At 45.9% G+C, this 16,088-nt stretch overlaps 1 protein-coding gene across 6 annotated transcripts in view; it reads left to right on the plus strand.

The window, feature by feature from the left end:
- LOC310787520 (histone acetyltransferase KAT7-like) overlaps window positions 1-16,088 on the plus strand; it is a gene marked incomplete at both ends in the record, with an annotated part of 46,519 nt that overhangs the window by 9,665 nt on the left and 20,766 nt on the right. For 2 of the 6 annotated variants that reach the window (XM_083648962.1, XM_083648958.1), the window contains 8 exons: window positions 2,844-3,128; window positions 3,352-3,434; window positions 4,288-4,374; window positions 6,072-6,170; window positions 7,852-7,962; window positions 13,558-13,749; window positions 15,366-15,455; window positions 15,746-15,886. In XM_083648962.1, the coding sequence (XP_083505088.1) occupies window positions 2,844-3,128; window positions 3,352-3,434; window positions 4,288-4,374; window positions 6,072-6,170; window positions 7,852-7,962; window positions 13,558-13,749; window positions 15,366-15,455; window positions 15,746-15,886 (1,088 nt within the window). The remainder of the gene's footprint in view (window positions 1-2,843; window positions 3,129-3,351; window positions 3,435-4,287; window positions 4,375-6,071; window positions 6,171-7,851; window positions 7,963-13,557; window positions 13,750-15,365; window positions 15,456-15,745; window positions 15,887-16,088) is intronic. The other 4 variants (XM_083648959.1, XM_083648957.1, XM_083648960.1 and 1 more) reach the window with 3 other exon arrangements.

Below are 16,088 nucleotides of genomic sequence, written 5' to 3' on the forward strand. Positions count from 1 at the left end.
GTCAACAGTAAATATTCCGGGATTAGCCGAAGCTAGTTTTCACCCGTAGTACTCGGGACCTAAAGAACTAAAAAACTACAAGGTAGCTACAGGAATAAAAAACAATACGGAAATAAGAAGCAATACGGGAATAAAAGCAATATAATAAAATAAAAATGCACAAGGGATAACAATACATACACAGGATATAAAACAATACACTCAACAAGATAAAAACAATACAGTTAAAACAAGTGCACGGGAGACAAGATCAGTACAATAAAGTGCAAAATCAAGGAAATTAGTTATTGGTTATGGGTGCAATGTTGGTTAGATTTGAACCATTCCTTAAGTTTATTTTTGAAAGGCGGAACACAATTATCCACCAACCCGCTTTCACAACTTTCGCATCGGAGGCACGGATCACATGTTCTGTGTATTTTACTGCTTTCAAGGCCGGTGTGAAAGCTGCTACAGTTTCTGGCCTGCATGGTGTCACGTGACTTCAGCCTCCATGTTCAATTATGGCCCATTTCCACCGCTGGTATCAACGCGGCCCCGCACAGCTCGTCTCGCTTTTTTGTCTCATTCCACCGATCAAAAACGTGGACAGCCCGGGTTGAGTCGGGGTTGAGTCGTGCTGCTTTTGGTCCCTGCTCTGTTGAGGTTCTAGGGCTGTGGACCCGGTACCATACGGTGACATGAAAACACTGCAGACGACTGATTGGTCAGGCAGAATCGTGTTTACTGTAGGCATCTACTGTCATTGCTGGATACCAGTTTAGTTAGCTCTTCTGTTATGTTATTTCCATCAGTCTTTTGTGTTGCTGCCTTTGGCGCTGGTGAAATAAAATCGATCTCCTTGCTCAGCTTTAACATGCGCTCCTCGGGAAGCCCTTTGTAGTTGGCTCCGCTAGGCCGCAGGCGAAGCTGCGGTCTTGCCTGTTGAGTTGCCGCTGGGGTTCTCCTCGTAGCGCCTCTCCCGTCCCCACGCAGTGCATGCATGTGAGTTTGAGTAACAACAAAGTGATATCCATTCTCCTAGCCGATTGTCACATTTGCCCATGTACACTGTAGGTCATTTAGAGGCACCAGTATTTCATAATCAGTTTAAAAGTTCCGTGTATTGATTTCAATTTAATGTTATACTTATAGCCTACTTCGGCTATGAGCGGAGGGCAGATATGCGGTCGCTATGACGACCAGGTGTGGGCGGAGGCAAGTAAACTTGCTGTGGAAACAGAGTCTATATCAAGTAGAGCCGAGTAATACCAGATAGAGTGGAGCTGTACTGTGCTGTTATATGTGGTGGAAATGAGCCATTAGCTTCACAGCCCTGAGCTGTTCCTGGGCGGGGGGAGGGGGGGGGGGTGGAGGAAAGGAGGAAAGGACTGACATGAAGGTGAGAGGAAGCGGGAGAGGAAGAGAAGGAGACAGGACAAGCCTCTGAGGCTTCCCAGAGTCTGTTTCATCCATTTTCCTGTGTGTGTGTGTGTGTGTGTCTGTGTGTGTGTGTGTGTGTGTGTGTGTGTGTGTGTGTGTGTGTGACCTACCACTAGGCCGATCTGTTATCACTGTGTCGTGATTATGAAGAAGATAAATATGTCTGCATGCACACACCCTGAATGTGCATTTTGTCACCTGGGCAAATAATGACTGACCTCATGGTTCCCAGGACTTTTATACTATATTGTTTTACTCGTTTTGTTGTGTTGTTGTTGGTATTGTTGTTTCTATTATTGTTTTGTTTCTTACATGCCAACGTTGCTGCCTTCTTGCCAGGTCACAATTGTACAAGAGATTTTACATCTCAATTGTTTTTATCTGGTTAATAAAAAAATAAAATCATCACCGATGACATCACTGATGACATTTATGACATCATTGAGGATGTCACAATGTCTATGACATCATCAGTTTCTGTCAATCACTTACGCACTTCTTCTACAGTTTTGTTTAACAGCGGTTTGTAAACAAATTAAAACATGCATTAGCGCCACCCTGCACACTGCTCAAATGACACAGCCCTTCAGCTTGCCTATTTTTATTTGAATGTGGGCATTGCAGGTGTTATTTATGTAAAATATGGAGTGAGTGACAACTTGGAATAGATATAACATTGAAGTTTCTACACCCACACTGTGGGTTTGTGATGCACCGGTGTTGAACCAATGGGTGCTCAGCTTGATGCGTTTCTCGTCATCCTCTGTCATCCGCAGTCGGGCGCAGTTGGTGGGGAGCAACTGCGGCGCCTCGCTCCAAATCTGCGGCCGCCTCGCTCTCACGAGAGTCACGCTCGTACATGAGACATGCTTCTGTCGCCATATTCTGTCAATGTAATGTAATTAACTGTTAAGAAAATCTAATTTCAGCCTGTGGGAATCACTGAATCACTGACGCGTGCCAGAAAAGGTGCAGGAAATACATTGAATCGAGAGTAGAAGAAGAACACAGGGTGGAAAATAACACATTGGACCACGGCCAAGATTTATATCGCCAGCCTAGCAGAGCCGTCGCCAATGCCAGTAGTTTGTGGATATTAGTGGGATTTTTGGCCAATCTAAAGGGGGCTTAATAGAACAGCTAGAACAGTCTGGTAAGTTCAGAAAATGACATCACTTTACTGTAATGCAGCCCTTTAAAACCATTAAGACAACACTTATCAAATTATATAAAACAATCTAAGACGATATCTAGTCTCATATACTATCTAGTCTCATATACTATCTAGTCTCATATACTATCTAGTCTCATATACTATCTAGTCTCATATACTATCCATATAATTGCTCAGCCTTTACGTCTATACTCGGCAACATTTTCCTGATTATTCCTTCTCATTGTCTGTCTCCTGATTGGCTCAGCAGACCCGAAGCAGGGGGCGGACCAGGACGAGACCCCGCCTCGCACTCCGACGGGCAACGCCCCCTCCTCGGAGTCGGACCTCGAGGTGTCCAGCCCCAGCAACGACCTCGTGTCCCCCGGCAACGACCTGGTAGTTTCCCAGGAGGAGGACGAGCGACTGGCCAAGGAGCTGTCACTCAAAGAGGCCGCTGCCCACGACCTTTCACACCGGCCCAAACGGCGGCGCTTCCACGAGAGCTACAACTTCAACATGAAGTGTCCCACGCCCGGGTGCAACTCACTGGGTGAGGGTGGAAACACAGCATTTTGCTTCAAAAGTCTAAAATCCAATCACCTGAATTTTAAAATGTCTTAAAGAGCGTGGTGCAGGTTCATTTTTGCCAGGCTGGATTTGAACTCTCTGTGAGAATTCCATCTATTCTCAAACTTTATTTTCTTCTCTTTCTCTGTCTCTGCCTCACGGTGTCTCTCTGTCTCTCTCTCACGGTGTCTCTCGTTGTCTCTCAGGCCACCTAACAGGGAGGCATGAGAGACACTTCTCCATATCGGGCTGTCCTCTCTACCACAACCTCTCTGTTGACGAATGCAAGGTACACACACACACACACACACACACACACACACACACACACACACACACACACACACACACATCTATGGGGATTTATAGGTAAGAGCCCAGGTAAGTGTGTACAATATATATATATATATATATATATATATAATCAGGGATGTAACGATCAAATTCCTTGCGATAACCGTAATGTTTCAAATTTTCATTATCATTAAAACCGTGGTCCCGTGATTACAGTGCTTTGAAAAACATGGTAAATACTGTCCATCATCAACCAAAGTTGGCAACAGTCTCCCAGATGCAAACGCGCAGCCTTGGAGAAATGATTTCAGTGAGTGTATCAATCCTTTTTGTGTCTGAGTTTTCAATATAAAACGTAAAATGATTTCAGTGAGTCTCTCAGTACTTTTTAAACATTTTCAGCAATTTTGTTTACAAATACTGTGATAATACGATAACGTGATCATTTTGGTCACGATAATCGTGATGTGAAATTTTCATACCGTTACATCTCTAATATATATATATATATATATATATATACTCTAGTCTATTCAAATGTTTTATTTTTTTTATTTTTTATAATATTTTATATTTTAATATATGTCATGTATTTTAGTCTGTGATACTGTGAAACCGTGGCACAACCCTAGATACCATTTGTTTATTATATCACAACCGCAAATCGCACCTTTTCCCCAAATCGTGCAGCACTACAATAAACACAGATCTCATATTTGTCCAGAATTTATCCCATCTGTCCGTTAAACTGAAATCCTCCATTACACATGTCCTGTGTGTGTGTGTGTGTGTGTGTGTGTGTGTGTGTGTGTGTGTGTGTGTGTGTGTGTGTGTGTCTCTCTCGTCAGGGCAAGGGATCATCACGTGACAAACAGAGCGAGGAGAGGACACTGTCACACCGCCACGACGAGAACAGACACTCCACAAGGAACCAGGTAACACGTGCACGCGCGCACACACACACACTATTTCTTTCTTTCTCGTTTTTCTTTCTTTCTTTCTTTCTTTTCTCCTCCTCCTCTTGGCATTAAATACCATGCACATATGTGCATTTTGCTGTAGTAAATCAGAGGGAGTGAGTGAGCCATTACAACGATTTCCTCCTCCATTTATACCATTGCCACTCCTGAAAATACATTAGGTTAGGTGGGTGATGCACGAAAAAAAAGTCTCCTGAAAATACATTAAGTTAGGTGGGTCATGCACTAAAAGTCTCCTGAAAATACATTAAGTTAGGTGGGTCATGCACTAAAAGTCTCCTGAAAATACATTAAGTTAGGTGGGTCATGCACTAAAAGTCTCCTGAAAATACATTAAGTTAGGTGGGTCATGCACTAAAAGTCTCCTGAAAATACATTAGGTTAGGTGGGTTATGCACTAAAAGTCTCCTGAAACTACATTAAGTTAGGTGGGTCATGCACTAAAAGTCTCCTGAAAATACATTAGGTTAGGTGGGTTATGCACTAAAAGTCTCCTGAAAATACATTAGGTTAGGTGGGTCATGCACTAAAAGTCTCCTGAAAATACATTAGGTTAGGTGGGTCATGCACTAAAAGTCTCCTGAAAATACATTAGGTTAGGTGGGTCATGCACTAAAAGTCTCCTGAAAATACATTAAGTTAGGTGGGTCATGCACTAAAAGTCTCCTGAAAATACATTAGGTTAGGTGGGTCATGCACTAAAAGTCTCCTGCCAGCATGTTAGGTGGGTCATGCACTAAAAGTCTCCTGAAAATACATTAGGTTAGGTGGGTCATGCACTAAAAGTCTCCTGCCAGCATGTTAGGTGGGTCATGCACTAAAAGTCTCCTGAAAATACATTAAGTTAGGTGGGTCATGCACTAAAAGTCTCCTGAAAATACATTAAGTTAGGTGGGTCATGCACTAAAAGTCTCCTGAAAATACATTAAGTTAGGTGGGTCATGCACTAAAAGTCTCCTGAAAATACATTAGGTTAGGTGGGTCATGCACTAAAAGTCTCCTGCCAGCATGTTAGGTGGGTCATGCACTAAAAGTCTCCTGAAAATACATTAGGTTAGGTGGGTCATGCACTAAAAGTCTCCTGCCAGCATGTTAGGTGGGTCATGCACTAAAAGTCTCCTGCCAGCATGTTAGGTGGGTCATGCACTAAAAGTCTCCTGCCAGCATGTTAGGTGGGTCATGCACTAAAAGTCTCCTGCCAGCATGTTAGGTGGGTCATGCACTAAAAGTCTCCTGAAAATACATTAGGTTAGGTGGGTCATGCACTAAAAGTCTCCTGCCAGCATGTTAGGTGGGTCATGCACTAAAAGTCTCCTGAAAATACATTAGGTTAGGTGGGTCATGCACTAAAAGTCTCCTGCCAGCATGTTAGGTGGGTCATGCACTAAAAGTCTCCTGCCAGGACGGTGTCAGCCCCATTTCCCCATACAAAATGCTTGTTCACACACAATGCACAGGTTATTATATCAGAATCAGCAGTTTTATGCGTATTTAATGTGAAATGTGTAACGTTAACTTATCTGCAAGCCATTTGCCCCATTGATGCCTATACGTGTGTGTGTGTGTGTGTGGATGTGTGTGCACGTGTGTGTGTGTGTGTGTGTGTGTGTGTGTGTGTGTGTGCATGTGTGTGTGTGTGCACATGCTCTCAGACCCCTACAGAGCGTCAGTTGCGCTACAAGGAGAAGGTAACTGAGCTGAGGAGGAAGAGAAACACTGGCCTCAATAAGGAGCAGAAGGAAAAATACATGGTGAGTTTTGACGAGTGTGTGCGTGCGCGCGCGCGGGCGTGTGTGTGTGTGTGTGTGCGCGTGCGTGTGTGTGTGTGCACGGGGGCGCGTGTGTGCGCGTGCGTGTGTGTGTGTGTGTGCGCGTGTGTGTGTGTGTGCACGTGTGTGTGTGTGTGTGCACGTGTGTGTGTGCGCACGCATGTGGTCTGTTTGAATTGGTGAACAACAGAATGTCTTGTGTCAATAAAGAGCAGAAGAAATTAACTAAAACATTTCTGTTTGTCAAAATGTATTTTCAAATGCAAGACACAGTATGTTACACATATCTTTTACTCTAATGAAACAATCTATGCTACGTCACCTATTTCACTCATTTTAAAATCATTGCAGTTATTTTAATCGATTATCAAATGAATTCATTCTGTTTTTTCAGTCTGTTTTCTGAAAACGAAAACGTCATTCTTTCAATCCATTTTCAAATAAACTGTCTATTATTTCAGCAAGTTTTCTCCGGAAAATTATTTTAATCCCCCATCACATTAAACTTGATCCATCAAACTCTCCTCTCCTCCATTCGGAAGAGTATTAGGGCCATCATAGGTGAATTTGTTTTTACCACAGCCAGGGGGAGGGGGGCAATTTTATGAGAAAAAGAAAAAAGAATTCTGACATTAAAAGAAGAAAATTGCTTTTTGTCATTCTCTCTCTCTCTCTCTCTCTCTCTCTCTCTCTCTCTCATTTCTGACTTTAAAGTCCCTGGAAACCAGATTTTTTTTAATTTATTATTTAGCATTTTGAGTTCATCACATCACAGGAACCTATGTTAATAAGCCACCAGCCAAATTTGAACGATGATGAACGTCGCAAAGTATATAAATTTAGGTTTGACAGTCATGGCAAAAGTCATGAGAATCAATTAGATTTTAGAGTGTATTTTCTCCCGCGGACTGTGTGGGCGTGTCCCGTCTGCAGCAGGTCTCCTCCGAGAGAGAGAGAGAGAGAGAGAGAGAGAGGAAAACGGAGAGAGAGAGAAGGAAAGAGAGATGGAGTGTGTGTGTGTGTGTGTTCGCGCGTTGCTCGGCGCATAGCCTACTGACAGAGAGGAAGAGATCTCTGCCGCTGCGAGTGCACAGCGCTACTGTGTGTGTGTCAATGTGTGTGTGCGCGCGTGCGTGTGTGTGATTCGATTACATCTTATGACGTGATAAGATCATGCATTTTAGCACCGCAATGAGGAAATGGAAATCCAGACCTAGTAGAAAAGTGTCGATTTTTGGGGTTAGGGTTGAAAGTAATGTCAACTACTTTCTGAGGCACACAATTACTCACATAAGACCCTAAATTTAATAGTTAGAAGGTTTTTGCGGATTTTGGTTTCCAGGGACTTTAATCTTAGAATCTCAACGTTTTATCTCTTGTGAAACCCACCCCACATTTTCTCTCTCTCACAAATTTCTGCGCTTTTTTACTCGCAAATTTCTGATTTTAATCTAAGAATTTCCTATTTATCCCCCTTCCCCTGGTTGTGGTAATACAAACAAAAACAAAAATCACCAATGGCCCTAATACTCTTCCGTACCTTCACATGCATCCTGTATTATATTTTGAAATTCCTACCAATTACTAATTGATTCATGATCCTTCAAAAACAAAAACAAAAAAACATTGTCATTTCTCTCCCCTCCTCGGTCTCTGCCACCAGGAGCACCGGCAGAGTCACGGGACGAGCCGCGAACCGCTGCTGGAGAACATCACCAGCGACTACGACCTGGAGCTGTTCAGGAAAGCCCAGGCACGTGCCGACGACCACCTCGTAAGAGAGAGAACTCATCGCCACCCTCCCCCCTTTACTTTCTGCCCCCCCCCCCCCATTCCCTCTCTTCTTCAGTCCCCTGTGCCACCTCTGCAGCCACAGGAGGAGGAGTCTCAATTATGTTCCTTAGTTTGGTACAATCACTTTCTGTTACTCTTCCTTTTTTAAGCCGGTCCGTGACACGGCACCAGCTCTACAAAGTGAATGTTGCCGAGTGAGTGAGTGAGTGATGAAGTTACACTATTGGTCAGCCGGAACATGTGTGAGAGAGAGAGAAATTATGTCGATCCACTGAGCCGAGTGAGTCACTCGCAAAACTGTTCATATGGGTGCATCCCTACTCACTCCGGCTACTCTAAATCTGGCAACTTTTTCCAGATAATTTTTTTATGTGTTGAGTTGAATCCCAAAGCATCTGGCAATAAATTGGTATGGCTGATGCCGGTTTGCCCAACTTGTGTCTAAACAGAGAAGTCTGATGATCCCACACAGCACAGCCCCCCTCCCTCCACTGAGAGCAGGGACTGTAGGATAGGGTCCAGTTGTAATTGTTACCGGCGTACGACGGCTCTAGCCCGGGCGGGTGGAGTCAGCACTTCATAGTCAAACGGGCTGCACGGCAGCGTTCATAACAAGTGCGGCCTTATTGATATGCAAATTATCATGTGATGTCATCTGATGACTTCTAGTGACTTGCTGAGCAGCCAATAGCCACTTTCCTTGAAAAAGAGTTGGCAGGTACAGTATATAGACGGTTTTAACTTGACAACAAAAACATTCTAAATTGAACCCCGCTCACTTCCTGTTGCAGTGTTTGCTATGGACATAAAAGAAAAAAAACATTCAAGTGCAGGACTGACCATTCTGTGAAAACCGTCTATACAGCTGAGCGGCGAAAACAAAAGTAACGATGTCGAGTGAATATTTCTGCAGTTTGCCGAATGCTGAGAAAAGGGAAGTGCTGTGGGGTTGCGCTCTGGTGAAAACCGTCTATACTAGGTTTGACCTGGTCTTGTTTTTATTGTACCCTTCACTGATTCAGATGAGAGGGTTTTGTTATTTTCAGGGCAGGCTTTAGGCAGGCTTACTCTGACTGTCACAATGAATGAGAGGGAAAATTCAAAATAAATCTTTTTTCAGTTTGCTCTTTGGTATTCACTCCAGCTGCATGCAAGTCCCGAAAAAGTCTTAAAATATATTGAGTTGAATGACCTAAATTCAAGGCTATTCAATTCAGCTCTTGACAATGTTGCAGACGTACCAAGAATGCACAGCTGAGTTTCAGACCCAATTCAGACCCAAACAAAACTTGTTATTCTTTTACAGACACAGAAAACAGAGTGTGACGTCACTGTAGAGGTGTAGCACCCTCAAACAGAGTGTGATGTCACTGTAGAGGTGTAGCACCCTCAAGCAGAGTGTGATGTCACTGTAGGGGTGTAGCACCCTCAAACAGAGTGTGATGTCACTGTAGAGGTGTAGCACCCTCAAGCAGAGTGTGATGTCACTGTAGGGGTGTAGCACCCTCAAACAGAGTGTGATGTCACTGTAGAGGTGTAGCACCCTCAAGCAGAGTGTGATGTCACTGTAGGGGTGTAGCACCCTCAAACAGAGTGTGATGTCACTGTAGAGGTGTAGCACCCTCAAACAGAGTGTGATGTCACTGTAGAGGTGTAGCACCCTCCAACAGAGTGTGATGTCACTGTAGAGGTGTAGCACCCTCAAGCAGAGTGTGATGTCACTGTAGGGGTGTAGCACCCTCAAACAGAGTGTGATGTCACTGTAGAGGTGTAGCACCCTCAAGCAGAGTGTGATGTCACTGTAGAGGTGTAGCACCCTCAAACAGAGTGTGATGTCACTGTAGAGGTGTAGCACCCTCAAGCAGAGTGTGATGTCACTGTAGAGGTGTAGCACCCTCAAACAGAGTGTGATGTCACTGTAGAGGTGTAGCACCCTCAAACAGAGTGTGATGTCACTGTAGAGGTGTAGCACCCTCAAGCAGAGTGTGATGTCACTGTAGAGGTGTAGCACCCTCAAACAGAGTGTGATGTCACTGTAGAGGTGTAGCACCCTCAAACAGAGTGTGATGTCACTGTAGAGGTGTAGCACCCTCAAACAGAGTGTGATGTCACTGTAGAGGTGTAGCACCCTCAAACAGAGTGTGATGTCACTGTAGAGGTGTAGCACCCTCAAACAGAGTGTGATGTCACTGTAGGGGTGGAGCACCCTCAAACAGAGTGTGATGTCACTGTAGAGGTGTAGCACCCTCAAACAGAGTGTGACGTCACTGTAGAGGTGTAGCACCCTCAAACAGAGTGTGATGTCACTGTAGAGGTGTAGCACCCTCAAACAGAGTGTGATGTCACTGTAGAGGTGTAGCACCCTCAAACAGAGTGTGATGTCACTGTAGGGGTGTAGCACCATCAAACAGAGGGTGGTGTCACTGTAACAGAGTGTGATGTCACTGTAGAGGTGTAGCACCCTCAAACAGAGTGTGATGTCACTGTAGGGGTGTAGCACCCTCAAACAGAGTGTGATGTCACTGTAGAGGTGTAGCACCCTCCAACAGAGTGTGACGTCACTGTAGACTAGAGGTGTAGCACCCTCAAACAGAGTGTGATGTCACTGTAGAGGTGTAGCACCCTCAAACAGAGTGTGATGTCACTGTAGAGGTGTAGCACCCTCAAACAGAGTGTGATGTCACTGTAGAGGTGTAGCACCCTCCAACAGAGTGTGACGTCACTGTAGACTAGAGGTGTAGCACCCTCAAACAGAGTGTGATGTCACTGTAGAGGTGTAGCACCCTCAAACAGAGTGTGACGTCACTGTAGACTAGAGGTGTAGCACCCTCAAACAGAGTGTGATGTCACTGTAGAGGTGTAGCACCCTCAAACAGAGTGTGATGTCACTGTAGAGGTGTAGCACCCTCAAACAGAGTGTGATGTCACTGTAGAGGTGTAGCACCCTCCAACAGAGTGTGACGTCACTGTAGACTAGAGGTGTAGCACCCTCAAACAGAGTGTGATGTCACTGTAGGGGTGTAGCACCCTCAAACAGAGTGTGATGTCACTGTAGAGGTGTAGCACCCTCAAACAGAGTGTGACGTCACTGTAGACTAGAGGTGTAGCACCCTCCAACAGAGTGTGACGTCACTGTAGACTAGAGGTGTAGCACCCTCAAACAGAGTGTGATGTCACTGTAGAGGTGTAGCACCCTCAAACAGAGTGTGATGTCACTGTAGAGGTGGAGCACCCTCAAACAGAGTATGATGTCACTGTAGAGGTGTAGCACCCTCAAACAGAGTGTGATATTACTGTAGGGGTGGAGCACCCTCAAACAGAGTGTGATGTCACTGTAGAGGTGGAGCACCCTCAAACAGAGTATGATGTCACTGTAGAGGTGTAGCACCCTCAAACAGAGTGTGACATCACTGTAACAGAGTGTGATGTCAATGTAGGGGTGTAGCACCCTCAAACAGAGTATGATGTCACTGTAGAGGTGTAGCACCCTCAAACAGAGTGTGACATCACTGTAACAGAGTGTGACGTCACTGTAGGGGTGTAGCACCCTCAAACAGAGTGTGACATCACTGTAACAGAGTGTGACGTCACTGTAGGGGTGTAGGCAAAATAATGATCATTGTCCTGCTTATTACAGTTGCAAAATTGACCTTGTTTTATCATACTGAGCGGCAATGAAATGGTGTTGAACAGCTCTTGCTGACCCCCTGTCACCATGTTCTGTCACCATTTTCTGAAGAATGTTGTTTCATAACAATCCATGCCATATCTTTTGGATTCCTCATACAAAGTTCTTTTCTTCTCCCATCTTTTGCTATTCTGCACCTTCACTCATGGCCGGGCCGTCTCTGCTCTCTCACACGCCACTCTGAGCTTTTCATCCTGTTTTGTTGGTTGTTGCCTCCGCCGAGGCTTTCCAAAGTGCCACCTGGCTCTCCTGACCTCTGTCTCTACTGACCTCTGGCTCTCCTGACCTCTGTCTCTACTGACCTCTGGCTCTCCTGACCTCTGTCTCTACTGACCTATGTCTCTACTGACCTCTGGCTCTCCTGACCTCTGGCTCTCCTGACCTCTGTCTCTACTGACCTCTGTCTCTACTGACCTCTGGCTCTCCTGACCTCTGTCTCTACTGACCTCTGGCTCTCCTGACCTCTGTCTCTCCTGACCTCTGTCTCTACTGACCTCTGGCTCTCCTGACCTCTGGCTCTCCTGACCTCTGGCTCTCCTGACCTCTGTCTCTACTGACCTCTGGCTCTCCTGACCTCTGGCTCTCCTGACCTCTGTCTCTACTGACCTCTGTCTCTCCTGACCTCTGGCTCTCCTGACCTCTGGCTCTCCTGACCTCTGGCTCTCCTGACCTCTGGCTCTCCTGACCTCTGGCTCTACTGACCTCTCTCTCTACTGACCTCTGTCTCTCCTGACCTCTGGCTCTCCTGACCTCTGGCTCTCCTGACCTCTGGCTCTACTGACCTCTGTCTCTCCTGACCTCTGTCTCTACTGACCTCTGGCTCTACTGACCTCTGGCTCTCCTGACCTCTGTCTCTACTGACCTCTGTCTCTCCTGACCTCTGGCTCTCCTGACCTCTGGCTCTCCTGACCTCTGGCTCTACTGACCTCTGTCTCTCCTGACCTCTGGCTCTCCTGACCTCTGGCTCTACTGACCTCTGGCTCTCCTGACCTCTGTCTCTACTGACCTCTGGCTCTCCTGACCTCTGTCTCTCCTGACCTCTGGCTCTACTGACCTCTGGCTCTCCTGACCTCTGTCTCTACTGACCTCTGGCTCTCCTGACCTCTGTCTCTACTGACCTCTGGCTCTCCTGACCTCTGGCTCTCCTGACCTCTGGCTCTCCTGACCTCTGTCTCTACTGACCTCTGTCTCTACTGACCTCTGGCTCTCCTGACCTCTGTCTCTACTGACCTCTGGCTCTCCTGACCTCTGTCTCTCCTGACCTCTGTCTCTACTGACCTCTGGCTCTCCTGACCTCTGGCTCTCCTGACCTCTGGCTCTCCTGACCTCTGTCTCTACTGACCTCTGGCTCTCCTGACCTCTGGCTCTCCTGACCTCTGTCTCTACTGACCTCTGTCTCTCCTGACCTCTGGCTCTCCTGACCTCTGGCTCTCCTGACCTCTGGCTCTCCTGACCTCTGGCTCTCCTGACCTCTGGCTCTACTGACCTCTCTCTCTACTGACCTCTGTCTCTCCTGACCTCTGGCTCTCCTGACCTCTGGCTCTCCTGACCTCTGGCTCTACTGACCTCTGTCTCTCCTGACCTCTGTCTCTACTGACCTCTGGCTCTACTGACCTCTGTCTCTACTGACCTCTGGCTCTCCTGACCTCTGTCTCTTCTGACCTCTGTCTCTCTGGCTCTACTGACCTCTGTCTCTACTGACCTCTGGTTCTACTGAACTCTGGTTCTACTGACCTCTGGCTCTCCTGACCTCTGGCTCTACTGACCTCTGGCTCTCCTGACCTCTGGCTCTACTGACCCTTTCCCTTGTCTCATACCATTCTCTCCCCCCTTCGTCCCCTCTCCACCCCTCTCCTCTCTTCCTCCCTCCTGTCCCACCTCATACAGGAGAAGCTGCGTCTTTCGGGCCAGGTGTCGGAGGGCAGCAACATGATCAAGACTATCGTGTTTGGCCGCTACGAGCTGGACACGTGGTACCACTCTCCATACCCGGAGGAGTACGCCCGCCTGGGGAGGCTCTACATGTGCGAGTTCTGCCTCAAGTACATGAAGAGCCAGACCATTCTGCGCAGGCACATGGTGAGGCAGCTTTTTAAGTCTCTCCACCCCCCACCTCCTTTTCAGGGTATCTGCAGGTCCTCAAAAAGTCTGAAAAAGACCTAAAACTATCTGTCTAATTATCTAATGGGCTGGCTCCCATGCACTGTATCATTTTAGAAATGTTGTTTAATTGCATCTCCTAGTACAGGGGTTCCCAAACCTTTCCGTCCAAGTACCACTAAGTCCCGAACCAAATTTCCCAGGGACCACGTCCCTGTGTGTGTTTTGAACCAGCTAGTAGTATTTTCGCATCTGGACTAAAAATGTAGCCTAACTTTGGAGTGTTATTTTTACCTTCCTGACAAGCTAGCATGACATGGTTGGTACAAATCGATTCCTTAAGTCTTCTAGTTTCATATGATACCAGAAACTTCACTCTGGCTTTAAAACTGAGCCTGCTGCAGCCTCTCAAAGTAAAATCACCAAGTTGTGATATTTCCCAAATATCGTGATATTTCAAAAAATCTGCCCAATCCGGCTGCTACTCAGGTTTAATGTTTATGTAGAAACTGGTTTAATGTGTATGTAGAAACTAAAGAAGAAAAAAAAGAAGGAGAAGCAATTCTCTGGCGGACCACCAGGTGGAGCGTCCGCGGACCACAGTTTGGGAACCAATGTCCTAGTAAATCGTCTGCGAAGTAAAGACAAAGTTCCGAGTTATGTGCTCACACTGTACGGTCCGACCGTCGAGCCACGACCTGAGTGCTCATTTCATATCGTACGTGTAGAACAGAAGATGAAACGGCTCATCGGTTCCTGTGGACCATTCTGGCTATTCAAGCTCCGTTGCAGGTAGCAAGGCTCATATGATATCTCTCTCTGTCCTGATGACTCGTGCCTCTGCACGCCCGGAGAAGTTCAAATTCGGCCAGACTCTAAAACGAGCCGCACACAAATCGGGTCAGAAACAGGCTCGATTCGTACAGTGTATGCTTGGTTTAACCCAGAGCCGTATAATAGAAGAGTTCTGACATCTCCATTCACCCCAATGGACCAGTTTTTTTTCCAGGAAGTAGAAAGTGGAACTCTTGAGTAAAAAAAGCAGCACTGTCGAGTTGCAACAAAATAGACAGTGTTGTACTTTGAAAGGGTTTTTCATCCCTTGAAATGAATCAAATTGTACATTATCGGCTTTATTTTCACATGCAAAAGTAGCGCGAGACCCATTCCTTGCTGTTCATTGGCTAATGAGTCTCGCATTTTGGTCCTCCGCTGACGCCACTCTCTTACTAGAGGACACTAGTTTAACCCATTGATACCTGATGCAGCATTTGTGTGTGTGTATCCCTTTAAGACCGCGAACCGTCTTAAAGGGATACACACACAAATGCTGCATCAGCTATCAATGGGTTAAGGCTTTAAAAAGTATGAAAAAACCCCCCTCCTCCTCCCCCCTCCGGTCAGTTTTCCTACCTGTTTAATGGTTGTTCTATTTCAAACCTTCTGTATAGTCGCACATCATCTGATTGTGTGCTATACACCAAGAAGATACGCCCGCAAACACTGTGCAAGTGACTATGTGAAAGTAGCCTGTAGTAGTGTGTGTAAATGAACTATCACTGTGGTCTCTTCTTGGTCATCTCTGTGGCATCAAGGCCAAGTGTGTATGGAAGCACCCTCCTGGAGACGAGATCTACCGCAAGGGAAACATCTCCGTGTTCGAGGTGGACGGCAAGAAGAACAAGGTGAGCACACATGCTTTTTGCCCTTCTCCTCCCTTTCCTTCCTAACCACATTATATTCTCTCTCTACTACAATAAGTCGGAGGCGGTGTGGAGCGCGCGAAGCTCGAAATGAGCATGCGATATTTCTAGTAACCATAAGAGACCCGATGTACTGTATTATATTGATGTGCTGTATTATATTGTTGTACTGTATTATATTGTTGTACTGTATTATATTGATGTACTGTATTATATTGTTGTACTGTATTATATTGTTGTACTGTATTATATTGCGATGTGTGTGTCCACAGATCTACTGTCAGAACCTGTGTCTCCTGGCGAAACTCTTCCTGGACCACAAGACACTGTATTACGATGTTGAGCCTTTCCTCTTCTACGTCATGACCGAGGCTGACAACACAGGCTGCCACCTGGTCGGCTACTTCTCCAAGGTAACCAGGGAGCCAGTTAAAGTCGAGCTGAACCCAAAAATGACTTTTCTTTTCTTTTAGTTAAAAAACCTGGGTATGCAGTGCACATATTTAATAATGTATGCAAACAAAATCACAACAATCGAATTTCTTTCGTTTTTCACACTTTTTCACATCAAAAGTTCATTTTTCAAGATTTCATTGATAACAGTAATGTACAGTT

Source organism: Poromitra crassiceps, assembly GCF_964638095.1.
Source record: "Poromitra crassiceps genome assembly, chromosome: 13".
Lineage (NCBI taxonomy): Eukaryota > Metazoa > Chordata > Actinopteri > Beryciformes > Melamphaidae > Poromitra > Poromitra crassiceps.